This window comes from Dromiciops gliroides, chromosome 4, assembly GCF_019393635.1.
Source record: "Dromiciops gliroides isolate mDroGli1 chromosome 4, mDroGli1.pri, whole genome shotgun sequence".
In the NCBI taxonomy this organism is placed as follows: Eukaryota; Metazoa; Chordata; class Mammalia; order Microbiotheria; family Microbiotheriidae; genus Dromiciops; species Dromiciops gliroides.
Window position 1 is genome coordinate 400,549,969 of NC_057864.1, and position 14,952 is coordinate 400,564,920.

The following is a 14,952-nucleotide window of genomic DNA, read 5'->3' on the forward strand; positions in this document are numbered from 1 at the left end:
ACTAGCTGTGTGACCCTGGGCAAGTCACTTAACCCCCATTGCCCTGCCAATAATAATAATAATAATAACAATAATAATAATAATAAAGAAAGTCCAACCAAGCATCATGAGTGGGAGGGGCAATGGCCAAATAATGGGTGTTAGTCGGGGTGATGTATGGCAGTGACTTTATATGCCTTGAGATAGCTGTAGTGTTGGAGAAGGCCTATCAGGAACCCTGAAATACTGGCCAATCAGGTTAGCACTTCACCATTGATTGGGTTAGCATCCCACCCAATAATAGAACTACTTCTGTAAGTCTAAGCAATAAATGAGGAAGCATATGATTACAGACTAGACCCACTAGAAGCCATCACAACAGCTTGACTAAAAGGACAGTGAGTGGCCTGATGGGTGATCCTCTGTACTCTAGTACAACACTATGTAAAGATATGTGGGAACAAATCTGAAAAATCAATATCCTACTTGCTAGAAATGCTTTGGTGCAGTTGGTGCTTACTGCTGAGTGGGATGGGAAGTACACCCACTGACCCCTGTAATCAAGACTCGAGGAGAAAGGAGGCCAAAGCACTGATTTTATTTCTTTCGAAAGAAAGGTGTACCACACTCACTGGGACAACCAGGAGGTGTGACACACCGAGAGTAGGAAACCAAGCAGTTTTTATACTCTTTACAGACATCTAATTTGAGCAAAATGCGGTAATTGGATTAATACTATATGTTCAGCAATAAATCTTTCTCCTGGGATGTTCAGCGATAAGTCTCTCTCCTGGGTTGTTCAGAGATAAGTCTCTCTCCTGGGTCAGAGTGCCCCAACCTCAGGGGTTCAGCTATAGGTTATTTTGCAAAATTTCTTGTTTCAGCAACAATTTATCATATCTACATAATTTCTATGAAGCAATTTTTAAGTTGATATGCCTATATTTAGAAAGGGGGATAGTAGCTTCCCGTTATTGCCTCTCTCTAGAGAAAAAACAGAGAGAGGGAGAAATAGGGGGCTCTAAGGGGCTTTAAGACTTTGAGATCAGATCATTAGGCCTAAGGGGGGGGACACTTTCCATCTCAGTGGAGGGTCATATCCCTATGTCCCTCTCACTGCTAAGATAGAAAAACCATGAGTGTATGTGAAATGGATTGAAGACATGGATACTTTTATCACGCACTAGATATCATGACAAAACTGGAAACATCAGTTTGCAGGCAAAATTTCCACATTGATTTTTGTCAATGATAACCCCAGCTTGATGTTACAGGACAATATGTTGCAGACCAGTACAGGACAATCATAAGAAATAACTTCATTCTTAAACCTAACTTGGATTGTAAAAGTGTGGAAACTGAGGAGCTACTTAAATCTGAAGAGGAAAAAGCTGAAGAACATATGAATGCATTTGACATCTATACTTAACAGAATCTCCAAAAATGCTACCTAAAAATGAAATGGATGGCAAAAAGAGCATCCATGTCTTGAATGGTTTTGAAGGGGAGACAAGTATAGGTAGAATTTAATTTCATAAAGCTCTTTTGGGGTTTGATGGCATGAAACCAACTAATAGGTTAATTAGACCAAAACAGAGTAATTAAAAGAAAAAACTGGTAAGTGGGCATGAAACAAGCCTTTATACCAGGCACTGTACTGAGCCATGGCCATACAAATACAAGGAAAGAAAGAAAAAACAAACAAACAAACAAACAAATACAAGGAAAGAGTCCCTGCCCTCAAGGAGCTTATGTTCTGATGGGGAAAAACAACACATAAAAAGGAATTGAAAGAGGTGGCACAAAAGGTTCCCGTTTGGGTGTATGGAAGCAAAATCTGAAATGTCCCAAGCAGAGCCTGGAGGGGAATGAAGCATTAAGAAAAGGGGACAAGTGTGGCAGAGGGTGAGAAGGTTCTGGTTATTGAGGAATGTCTGAGGATTCATGAACAACCATATTTTCCCATAATAATTTGACATAATTAGGTAAAGACATTTCATGACCTCTATACAACAGTATATATTGCAGCCTTCATCTCTAGAAGGAAAAAAAAAGCATCACAATCTAGGAAGAGTCCTAAGGAAAAGTACCAAATATCCTTTAGTGGGCACAATGTGAGAAAACTATTGAAGACCTGTGGGAAAACACTGAAGGATTACAACCATATCTGGCCAATATAAAAAATATTATGGACTGAGGAGCAAAAAGTGAATGCTAGGGGGGCAGCTAGGTGGCGCAGTGGATAAAGCACCAGACCTGGATTCAAGAGGACCTGAGTTCAAATCTGGCCTCAGACACTTGAAACTTACTAGCTGTGTGACCCTGGTCAAGTCACTTAGTCCCCATTGCCCTGAAAAAAAAAAAAGTGAATGCTAAAAACTCCCAGGAGTGTGAAAAGCAATTAATTATCAGTTCAGAGATTTGGGGGAAAAACTGTCCCAGAACACCATAATTTTTGTTCCATTTTCATTGACTATTGCAGTTTTTTACTAAGTTCCATACTCATAACTTTCTGGCATCAAGGCCAAGACTCTGTATATACTGTGTCACAATGTTTCAAATACAAATGGATTCATTTACCTGAAAAGAAGAAAAAGGTCTGTGTGGCAGAATTTAATTTGAAATCCTAAATGCTGACAAAGCATAGTAGACATACTTATACAATTTGTCATGCTAACAATATACTAATTCTCTCGAAGTCCATCATGGATAGTAGGGGCAATGGCCACATTGTGGGATAGACAGCAGGCATTCTCTACTACATACCTGTAAAATAGATCCAAGCATGAGGAGAATGTTAGAATAGTTGATATACACATGGAAAATTATTCTCTATTTAAAACATGCCACTATGTTTATTTTCATTGCAATGTCAAGAAAAATTAATTTTTCAAAAAGCATCATCTTCTAGAAGACAGTTTAAGCACATTATCATTCTGCCTAGCCTGAACTCATTATTTTCAATGCCAAAAAGAACCGAGTTTGGCTTTCAAAGCAAAGAAGGAATTGTATCCAAACATCATATCAATCATTTGATATACATGGATGACATCAAGTTTATAACTCCCTGGAAAGCAGATTCAACAGCTTTTTCATCTCATGGAAACTTCCTTCAACAATATCAAGACATCATTTAGACTTCACAAGGCTAAAATTCTTAATGTTTACCAAGGAAGAATAGACTCTGACCTTGAATCCAGAGGATGATGACAATAGATACAAATATCTTGGTTTTTCTCTAGGCAAGACATACCAAAGATAAGGTTATCAAGGAGAAAAGTGAGGGTGTTTTATGTTAAGAAATTGAGTAGCATCCTAAAGTCAAAGCTTAATGTAAAGAATCCATTAAGAGCAATCAACACCAATGCAATACCATTATATGTATATATCTATATATCTCTATCTTTACCTCTATATCTATCTTTGACATAGTAAAATAGATAACAATGAATCCAGAGGGTCTCCAAACAAAAACCTGCACAATGTTAATAAAATTACCCAACACAGGGGCAGCTAGGTGGCGCAGTGGATAAAGCACCAGCCCTGGATTCAGGAAGACTTGAATTCAAATCCAGCCTCAAACACTTGACACTTACCAGCTGTGTGACCCTGGGCAAGTCATTTAACCCTCATTGCCCCGCAAAAAAAAAAAAAAATTAATTACCCAACACGGCTATAGAGAGATTAAACACATCTCTTTCCAAAAGGAAGATGTTCAGTGAGCACACAGAAAACATGTTTAAAAATTTACAGAAATGTTTTTGGAACAAACAGACTTCACTTCACAAGACAATACTAAGGTCTGACAAAAGGTATATGATACTGGATTTACTGGATGTAACTAAAAGTGGTTTATCTCTGGATGGCCAAAATACAAGAATAGAACTAAAAAGTGATCCGTGTGTTACATCCATATGAACTCAGACAACAATATGTTAGCAATGAAGTATTGAACAAATGTCTGAGTCATGCAGATTTATTTATACAAATGGATGGCAATATGATAGTGATTGAGGATCAGGTCATTGCCACCAGAAATTATTGAAAGATTATCCAATAGGTTCCAGATTTATAGATCATTGCAAAATAATAGTATGATAGTGACTTGTTCCAGATCCATTTCAATCTGAACTCCATCAAACAATATAATAAGAATGGGATTTTTTTCATTAATTATACTAATAGATTTCAGCATACTAAATACTCAGAACTTCCAATCTATGTGTAATGAAAAGCTTTCAAAATATAGAGTCAACATGGTAGAGTATGAGGAAGAAACTCACCCACCAAATCTTCTTCATAAGATCTAGAAAACTAACCAGATCAAGTTCTAATCAGTAAATCCAAGAAAAGTAACTGCATCATTTTTCTAGGCCAGGGAGGCTTAAGGAGTCAGACAGAGAAGTCTCAGGATACTGGGGTCAGGGTCTGGTCAGGATTCGGCTGGTTCAGAGCATTCTAGCACCTAATGACAGAGAGAGAGAGAGGAAGAGAGAGAGAGAGAGAGAGAGAGAGAGAGAGAGAGAGAGAGAGAGAGAGAGAGAGAGAGAGAGAGAGAGAGAGAGAGCGTGTGTCCTGAGACTGGGCACTGGAGTAGGGGACATTGGTGCAAGAAGAGATTCCTGAACTAGCACAGGTGAAGGAATAGCTACTAGCATCTCTGTCACTCACTACCCAGTTCTGGGTCACAGATCCACAGTGAAGAGGAGGGACCCAAGAGGAAGAGTCTCTCCCAGGGCCCTATATTCACACTGAGCAGGTTCCAGAAAATATAGAGACCTAGAAGAAGTCAAAGCCACAGAGTGAAGAACATATCATCCCCATCATCCTATCTGCAATTGGAGTTATCTCAAAGATGGTTTCAATGAGTCTACAGAACATGAGCTTACATCCTATTTCATTCAATTACAAAAAAGCAGCTATTTTATCCACCTGTATAAAAGTCCACAGAACATTAGATTTAAAAGAACAATAGTAAAATAGAGACCTATTTTTGGACTGTTTTTTGGGGGGGCAATTGGGGTTAAGTGACTTGCCCAGGGTCACACAGCTAGTAAGTGTTAAGTGTCTGAGGCTGAATTTGAACTCAGGTGCTCCTGACTCCAGGGCCGGTGCTCTATCCACTGCGCCATCTAGCTGCCCCCTGGACTGGTTTTACCTGAACTCCACTGAAAAAGATAAGAATGACATGAATAATCATCAGTTTCAACTCATGCTTTCATGTCACTTAATGATTTTTGCCTTGATAGCATCTTTGGCAATGGTTCCAATTCTCAGAATCTGAAAGTTTGTCTTTTGGCAATATGATCCTGATGCCTTTGGCAATATGAACATGTTGCTAAAATCCAAATACAATATTGTATTAATATACACCATCCTAGTTATTATAACTATTTATTTTTATAATAGAGTGTTCTCTAACTTGAGCAAGAACATTGTTAAAATATGTCATATGCTAAATAAAGGGGCTCTATTGCCCCCGGCCCCAGAACAGGTCTGGTGGGTCATAACGGAGGAAGGTCACAAGCCAATAACAGTGCTCTTATTGATCCTGAGTAGTTGTCAACATTCACCAAACAATCAGTAGAGACTACTCTGCTTCACCCCCTGCCCAGGCCATTTTGATATTCAGATGATGTACACATCCTACCTGTTCTGTGAGTATCCTGGTCTTCCTACCTATAAAATAGGAAGATAATTGTGGTGACGAATAGATTATCAAAGCAGTTGTAAAGCAAATTACATGTAAACAGAATGATTTATAAATGCTAAATAATTATTATTTGGGCTAAAATGTAACTAGTGTACCTTTAAATAGGACACTTGTCAAGCTGCAATTATATCATGATGTACCTCAATTAGTAAGGTCTTAATATTACACTGACAGAGGTCCTTTCATTGAAGCATCTCACCAAACTTAATTATGTCACAGTATCCCTGTGAGGTAGGAGGCATTGGTGTCCACTTTCCAGCCGAGTAAAGAAAAGCACAGAAATTTTGAGCTAACTGCCAAAAGTTATTCTGTGAACCAGGGATGATAACTGGGAAAGAAGATCAATATTCATCGCCTTAACTCACTTTCTCAATCACTGGAAGCCAAATATACATTCTAAGATGCAAATACAAGATGGTCACCAATATATATCAGACTATATTCTCCAGTGGATTTGTCCTTATATTTTTCTTTGAAATTTAACCTTTGTTTTAAAGAAATAGTAGGGAGTGCATCCAGGTAATCTGGTACTTGAGATTGCTCAAGGATGTACAATAGAATATTAACAATACATATAATTGGAATCTTCCAAGTCCTCAAATCCATGTAAAACAACGTTGCCTGACTCTTAAGGTTCTTTTCACTTGTAGTCCACAGCTGAAAAGCAGAGCAGCAAATTGAAATGGGTATGGGAAAGGGACCGATCCTAACCTTCTCAGTAATTTTGATCTACGAAACAGGGTAGTGAGTTGCCCAAGATCACACAGTTTGTAAGTGGCAGAGCCAGAGTTTAAAGTCCAGTCCCATGAGTATAAAACCAGTGTTCTTTCCACTATACCATCCTTCCAATCAATCATTTTGTTAGGCTTGTGAGATGGATTATATTAGTGGGTTGTGATTTATTGGTGACTTAGAGAACTTTAGTGGGAAATCTACATCTTTAATGTTCTTCTTGAGACATTGTTCAGTGTTCATTTCACAAGGAAATGCTAAGATGTGGACTCAGGGTCAGTGTTGGCTCTTGTTCCTGATCTTCTTGCTTCCGTGACTACCTCTAAAATAAAAATATGGAAAAGTCTCAAATCTGTGTTGATTTCTATTAGGGAATAGAGATTTTATTAAAATTAAATCATATTTATCTATATATAATATTTGGATGATATGATATTTAGACTAATAAGTCTTTTCCCAGATCTCGTCCCTATTGACCTCTCTTCTATATAATTATGATAATAAGAACAACAATAATAGCATTCATATAGCCCTTTAAAGTTTGTGAAGAGCTCTACATGTTAATTCATTTTTGTTTGTTTGTTTGTGGTTTTTTTTGTTTGTTTTTTTGTGGGGGAGTGGGGGTTAAGTGACTTGCCCAGGGTCACACAGCTAGTAAGTGTCAAATATCTGAGGCCGGATTTGAACTCAGGTACTCCTGACTCCAGGGCTGGTGCTCTATCTACTGCACCACCTAGCTGCCCCGTGTTAATTCATTCTGACACTGCATTTGATACCGTTGACCTCCCTGTCCTAGACACTCTTTCCTGTCTGGGCTTTTGTGACACTGCTCTCTTCTAGTTCTCCTGCCTGTCTCACTGCTCTTTTGGTCTCCTTTGCTGTCTTGTCATCCATTGTGGTTGTACTCCAGTATTCTACCTTGGGCTCTCTTCTTTCATTATACTCTCTTGGTGATCTCATCAGATACCAGGGGGTAATGATGCTTTCCCTGCAGATGATTCATGGAGCTATATATCTAGCCCAAATCTTTCCCTGGTGAACTCCAGTCTTGTATCACTATCTGCTTAATGGAAATTTTAGAGATGGGATTTGAACCCAGGTCTTACTGGCTTACAGAGTCCAGCATTCTGTCTACTGTGCCACACTGCCTCTCTGAGAGATTGTTTTTAATGTTTTTCTTAGGTGCTTAGGTAGTTAATGTCCTCTATTACCACTATATCTGCCCTCTGTGGTAATCTTATAAATTCAACATCCATTTCCTCTGTCTGGATAGATGGTTTGTAGGTACATTGTTTCCATTTCTGCTTTTCCTTTCCCCTCCCCTATTTGCTACCTTCTAAGATATTCATTATTAGCACATTGATGAATGAGTTGTACATAGTATATGTCATCTTGTGTGTGTTTTCCTGTGCTCAACCAAACATTTGAACAAAAATTAAAAGGTAAGAGAACCATGTGATCAGTGATTTTTTTCTTTTTCAGACTGTCAGCTTAACAGATCATCTTAGACTTGTCAACCAAGAGGATGATGAAAGCTTTATTAATCCCATCTTGCAGCAAGAAAATATTTTACCAGTTACTTCTACTCATAGCATCATGTTCTGTGATGGCATCAAACGTGTGAGTTTTGATTTGGCATGTGACATATGAATATCATAACAATATCAAGCTGAATTGGAATGCAGGAGATATAATTGGGTTTGGAGCTCATGATATAGATGGACACATAATGAATTAAACCTGGAAGTTAGTATTTTTTTTTTCATTCAGGAACTAACAACCAACTAATAAACTAATGAACAGCTTTCCCATGGCCATATCAATAGGAAGTATCAGCTGGCAGTGTGGTGCACTGTTCAGAGCACTAGACAAAGTTGAGAAGATCTGAATTCTAGCCTCAGCTCTGACATTTACTAACCATGTAACTTTAAGCAAGTGACTTTACTTCTCTTAGTCTTTTCTCTATAAAGGGAAATGATAATGATAAAAAATATATCTAACACCAACATTTTAATGTTTGCATTGTATTATATTAGGACAAGAAAGTATTAACACTTTAATAAAATATTGACCATTCTGGGATGCCCACTTGTCATAGGGAGTGGTGAAGTAGCACCAAGATAATAGTGGTATTAATGATAATAATAATAATCTCAAAGATGCTTCCAGTGAATTTACAGAAGATGAGCTTAAATCCCAAAACATAAATTGCAAAAAGCAGTCACTAAGTCCTATATAATGCCTCATCAAACCAAACACTAAATACTAAAGGATAATGTCAGGAGAGTGAATTATCCCAGGACCATTTATTTCTAGCTGATCTCTGTTGAAAAAGGAGAGCAAGATAACAATGTCTGACCTTTACATAGTTATTTGGAAGGATGCTAGGTGCTCTGAGTTCAAGTGTGCCCTCAGACATGACTTGTGTGATCCTAAGCAAGTCACTTAACCTCTTCCTGCATCAGTTTCCTCAATAAAATGAGGGTAATGATAGCATTTATCTCCCAAGGTTGTTGTGAGGATCAAATGAGATAGCATATTTAATGTGCTTAGCATGCTGCTTGGCACATGCATGTTTGTTCCCTCCTCTTCCCACCCTTCACTTTAAGCTTTGCAAAGCATTTGACATACATTTTCTCATTTGACCTTTACAACAACCCCATGAGATAGGTCATATATTTATTATGCCCATTTTACAGATGAGGTTAACAGAGGCTAACCAACTTGCCCATGGTCCCACAGCTAGTAAGTACTAGAGGTGGTATTTGCAGTTTGTTCAAAGATTAGTAGCCACACAGCATCACAAGTATAATACTGGAGATAAAACGATAGGGTTGTATGTCAGCTTGGTATTGTTGAAAGTATTATACAATTCCCAAAATGTGTTCTAAGCTACTCTCCTCCAGCTATTCCATTCTAGACTGAGCACATTGTCCATATTAATTGCCTACCCAAATTAGACAGTGTATCCTGAAAGTCTTAGTGCAGTTTTAAGTTATTAAAGTTTAAAATTGTACTAAAACTTGAGTCACACTGCATACATATATGGATTAAGTTGCATATGTTACTCATTCAGTTATATCTGGCAAATAGGTCTTCTTCATCCACTTGGCTTTATCTGTATGGATTGTTAGGCTGATATTTTTTTAACATGGCTCTCAATGAGGAGGTTCTGTGGTATTCTGAGGCTCAATATTATCAGTATGTCATTGATAAGTAGAAATAGCTGATCTCTATATAGGACATTCTGATACACAGTGAATACTTTCATCAAATAATTGTCTTCCTGCTTATACCTTGCTTGATATTGACAGAGGATCATTGAAGCTAACTGGTTGAATCTATAAATGAAATGTGTATATTCCTAACATCTGTATGGGACAATCCTTGTTGGAAAAGAGCCGTTGAAGCTGTATTTTGCTGTCCTCAAATACTCTTTCATAATCAATAAGCAAAAAATATTGTTCTTATGTTCCATTGTGGTTTGGAGTTGACCTGGGAATCTCAAAGGCTATGTGAGCACAGTTGAAACTATGGTTTCTGGAGATGTAATTAAACATTTTGGATATAGAAACATTGATCAGAACTTTGGTAGAGTGGGCAGCAAGGTGGTTCAGTGGATAAAGCACTGGTCCTGGATTCAGAAGGACCTGATTCAGTTTTGACCTCCGACACTTGACACTTATTAGCTGTGTAACCCTGGGCAGGTCACTTAACCCTCATTGCCCCACAAAAAAACAAAAAACAAAAACCAAGTACCATACAAGTGATTTTTTCAGGATCCTTAAGGGAAGAACTATTTTCATTTGTTTATTCATTTAATCATGCCAGAAACTTTAAGTGCCAACTATATGTGATCAAATTTCTACTTAACCCCCAAATATATTTATATCCTCTGTTTTAAAAAAATCAATTGAAATATATCCTACCTGAATATTTTCATATAATTTACATTTTCCTATCTATTGTGTACTATTCTTTCCGCCCCCTCTCCTTTCTCCACCTTGGGATTCTGCCCTGGCCTGGGGATGAACTAGCATTGTGTGAAAACTCATCTCAACCACTCTACATAGCCAGACCCACACCCTATTTCACATCACACCCAGTCAACTATGAGGAAACCTAGAGCTATCCAGCATGGACATCTTTCCATTTCTACAACCCACCCCTTTCCATGTCTAGCTCTTACTCTGAGAGCAATAACCAAATCAATACTAGCATTGTTACTGGAAAAGTAATGACAGTCTTGTGTCCAATGGCCCCTTTCAAAATCTCTGTGATTGACTAGAACAAAACTACCTTCCCTGAACTCTGTTCTATACATGCTGTATCCACCTATTAGAAGGTAAAGACCGTGAGGTCAAGGACTGTCTGACGTTTGTTTTCACACACATGCTACTTGCTTTAAATAATGCTTGTTGATTGGTTGATGAAGAAGATACTGCTTCAGGCTGAATTTATCAGCAAAAAATTTATACATCAGAGCCCCTGACTAGTTTCAGAAAATCAGCCTCAGAAAATCATTACATAGAAAGATCAGTAAACACGAAGCTGAGTGGGTGGTTGTCATGTGGCATTTTTTGTCACTTAATATGCCCTATATTTCATATATTTACAGGATGGCTTTGTAAAATCTCTTTCTGATTCAGTAAACCTCTTTACTCCAGACACATTGAAGTGCTTGGGGATATCTGATTGAAGGAACTGGGTGAAGGTCCATAAGGGTGTTTGTGTTAGTCCATAATGCAGCTCAGGTTGCTGCTAAGCCCACTAGGGAGAAGCTATGAAATCAGATGCAGCCCAGTGCTGCATATTTATAACAGCTCCTATCCTGACTGCAGGCTGCTTAGGAAGCATTTCTAGTTTTCCAAGAAAATGAGGCTGATGTGCATGGCTTCCATTTTTGATACAAGGTTGGGGCAGAGCCAAGATGGCAGAGGAAAGGCTGTGACCCTTGGTGCTCCCAACACAAACTGTCCACATACCTTCAAAATAATGCCATAAGATATGAGGTTACTATGCAGTATTGCCATATTTCTAGTCTTCACATTCCTTAGTGGTTATGACTTCATATTTCAGAGGTAAGATGGTACAGTGGCTGCTGCTAGATTTAGGGTTGGGCACACCTGGGTCCAAATGCTGCCTTATTTGCTGTAAGACCCTGGACAAATTACTTAATTACTCTGAGCCTCAGGCAACTCTCAATAAGGTATAGAGGGAGATCACAGATGAAATCATCAGGTCTTCTAGATAATTTCAAATGCAATATCCATTTTCATGGAGATTTTTTTTTCAACTCCTAACTTTCCTTCTTTAAACAGAAAAGTATGTCCGTGAGGGTGGAAGGCTAAGTTGGGGTGAGTGTGAGGAGGTATTGCACAGGTTTTTCAAGTAATAGTAATAGCTAGGATTTATTTAGAGCTTTAAGGTTTGCGAAGCACATTGCTCATATTTCGTTTGATCTTCACAATATCTCTGTGAGGGAAGTGCTACTATTATCACCCCCATTTTACAGATGAAGAAACCGAGGTTAACAGAGATTAGATTACTTGTCTAGGCTGTCATAGCTAGCAAGTGTCTTGAGACAGAATTTGAACTCAGGTTTTCCTGACCCCAAATCCAGCATTTTATCTACTGGGTCACCTAGCTGCCAGTAAGAAGTTGTATGCAGTAACTTTGTGGAACACCCCCTTTCCTCCAACCCCTGGAAGTCATTAGTCATTCTTTTTTTTAAATCTTTTTTTTTGCAGGGCAGTGAGGGTTAAGTGACTTGCCCAGGGTCACACAGCTAGTAAGTGTGTCAAGTGTCTGAGGCCAGGTTCAAACTCAGGCCCTCCTGAATCCAGGGCCGGTGCTTTATCCACTGTGCCACCTAGCTGCCCCATTAGTAATTCTTAATTGGCTCTGGGTGGTGCTTTTTCTGTTGTTGTGCAGTATTCTATCAGCCTGAGAGAGTTCATTGCTGTAAATTGACTGCACTCTTAGCTGCCACTGCATTCTTTTTTTTTTTTTTTAATGTGGGGCAATGAAAGTTAAGTGACTTGCCCAGGGTCACACAGCTAGTAAATGTCAAGTGTCTGTGGCTGGATTTGAACTCAGGTCCTCCTGAATCCAGGGTCAGTGTTTTATCCAGTGCATGACCTAGCTGCCCCATGCCACTGCATTCTTGATGTTGCACATTGTCTCTCCTGCCATTTTCATCCTTGTGGCATGATCTGTTCTGTGTAGGAAGATGGTAGAACCAGAAGACATGGAGGTGAGTTTAGGTAGGGATGTTTAAGAATTAGAATTACTAGAATTAGTACCACTGGTCAAAGAACCCCTCTGGATGTGTGTGTGTGTGTGTGCGCGCGCGCTTGTGCACACACACTCATACTTAGCAGATTGTATTTACCTTGGTTTAGCAAGCACAGCAGCTGCACTGAAATCCATCACATATATCATGCCCATTTGCAGATTTTAGCCCAATCGAATCAATATGATATAACAGTGAGTTATGGGGGCTGGGTGATTGAAAGGATGATGGGAAATTCTGAATGAACTGGATGTAAGGGGAAGTACAATGAATTCACTGCAGCCATGCTGAATTTGAGATGCCAATGGAGAAGGTTTGGGGGAAGATGCCCAGCAGATAGTTAATGATGTGAAACTAAAGTTCAGGAAAGAGATAGACTGAGTAGATAGATTTGGGAACCATCCTCATAGAGATGATCATTAAATCCTAGGGAACTGATGAGAATTCCAAGGAAATGGGGAGAGAGAAAGAAGACAAAAGGGCCTGGGCTGGCATGGGGCACATCCGTGCTAAGATGTCAGAAGGGATGATGAACTAACCAAGGAAAATCATGAGATAGCTAGGAAGAGAACCAAAAGAGAAATGCCACAAATTCAAAGGGAGGAGAAAATATACAAGAGCAAAGGTAGCCAACAAAAGATACAGAGACATAGAAGAGAATTAGGACTAGGGAAAGACTCCCAAATTTAGCATTGACCTTGTCTGGATAGAGGAGTTTCATTTGAATGATGGGGTCAGAAACAAGATTGTCAAAGGTTGAGAAGCATATGAATGTGTTATGATCATAATTTAAAAGAAAAAATGTTTTAAATAAATTAGCGGGCAGTGAGGAAATGGAGGAAGTGTGTATACAATTATTTTGGGGAGATTGGTAGTGGAAGAGAGAAGACATAAAGGACAGGATTTTGGCAAGATCAAGGGAATATTTCTTTAGCAATAGGATAAACCTGAGCATGTTTGGAGGCAGGGGAAAAGGATCCATCCAGGAATTAAGAGAGTGAAGATGAAGGAGAGACAGGGAAATGATCAGTGGGACAAACCCCTGATAGGGATGAGAAGGTATGCAATTTAAATCAAAAAGAGAGGATTAGAGAGGGGCTAGTGACAGGATGTTGGTGTTCGTATTGGGAGACCTACACATCCCCCACTGATGCAACAGTGTACCAGCCAAATTCAAAAAACTGCTGGTGCCTGGAAAAATGTAGCACATTCTCTGCACTGGAATTTCCTTTGCACCAAAGAAAGTTATGACTATACCAAGACTCTAGCTGGGGATGTTCACTTTGTTAAAGGATACAGTGATGAGAATCTGAATTATCCAGAACAGAAGATTGTGGCTGTTGGGCAGTTCAAAAGTGCTTTGATACCTGGACATCAAGTTATTCCATGGTGCAATATGGCCAAGCTTAGTGTTGCTGCATAGAGCGTTTTTGAGGTATAGAATATCAGCTATAAGAGAGGTTATGACAGATGGCCTCAATTTTCTCAGAACTGGAATCAGGAGAAACTGAGTTCAAAAGTTCTCAGACAGGGGGCAGCTAGGTGGCTCAGTAGATTAAGCACCGGCTCTGGATTCAGGAGGACCTGAGTTCAAATCCAGCCTCAGACACTTGACACTTACTAGCTATGTGACCCTGGGCAAGTCACTTAACCCTCACTGCCTCACACACACACAAAAAGTTCTTAGACACTGTATCTTTATGACACATCTTTGTTGTTGTTGTTTAGTCATTTTAGTTGCTTCTGACTCTTCATGACCCCATTTGGGGTTTTCCTTGCCAAAGATATTAGAATGGTTTGCCATTTACTTCCTTCTCCAGCTCATTTTACAGATGAGGAAACTGAGGCAAACAGGGTTAAGTGGCTTGCCCAGGGTCACACAACTAGTAAGTGTTTGAGGCCAAATTTGAACTCAGGAAGATGAATCTTTCTGACTGACTCCAGGCCCAGCATTCTATCTACCATATCACCTAACTACCCAGTACCCTATGGCCATGACCCATAGCAAATCATTTGATTTCTCTGGGACCCAGTTCCTCACCTGTGAAATGGGAAATATCTTTTTCTTCACAAGGTTGTTGTGAGGTTCAAGTGAGATAATATATGTAAAAAATCTGTTGTAAACCATTAAGTGCTGTATAAATGTTAGCTGTTAACTATCATGGTGAGATGTAAATAAAGATTATGAGTATGGAGGGCCAAGGTGGAGGTAAGAGGTAGGTCAGGAGAGTGT

The 14,952-nt window shown here is 39.1% G+C and overlaps 1 protein-coding gene across 1 annotated transcript in view; it reads left to right on the forward strand.

Moving 5' to 3' along the window:
• Nucleotides 1-14,952, forward strand: part of SYTL3 (synaptotagmin like 3) — a 95,616-nt gene that overhangs the window by 67,317 nt on the left and 13,347 nt on the right. Inside the window, exon 9 of the mRNA XM_044003508.1 lies at nucleotides 7,907-8,044. Within this exon, the coding sequence (XP_043859443.1) occupies nucleotides 7,907-8,044 (138 nt within the window). The remainder of the gene's footprint in view (nucleotides 1-7,906; nucleotides 8,045-14,952) is intronic.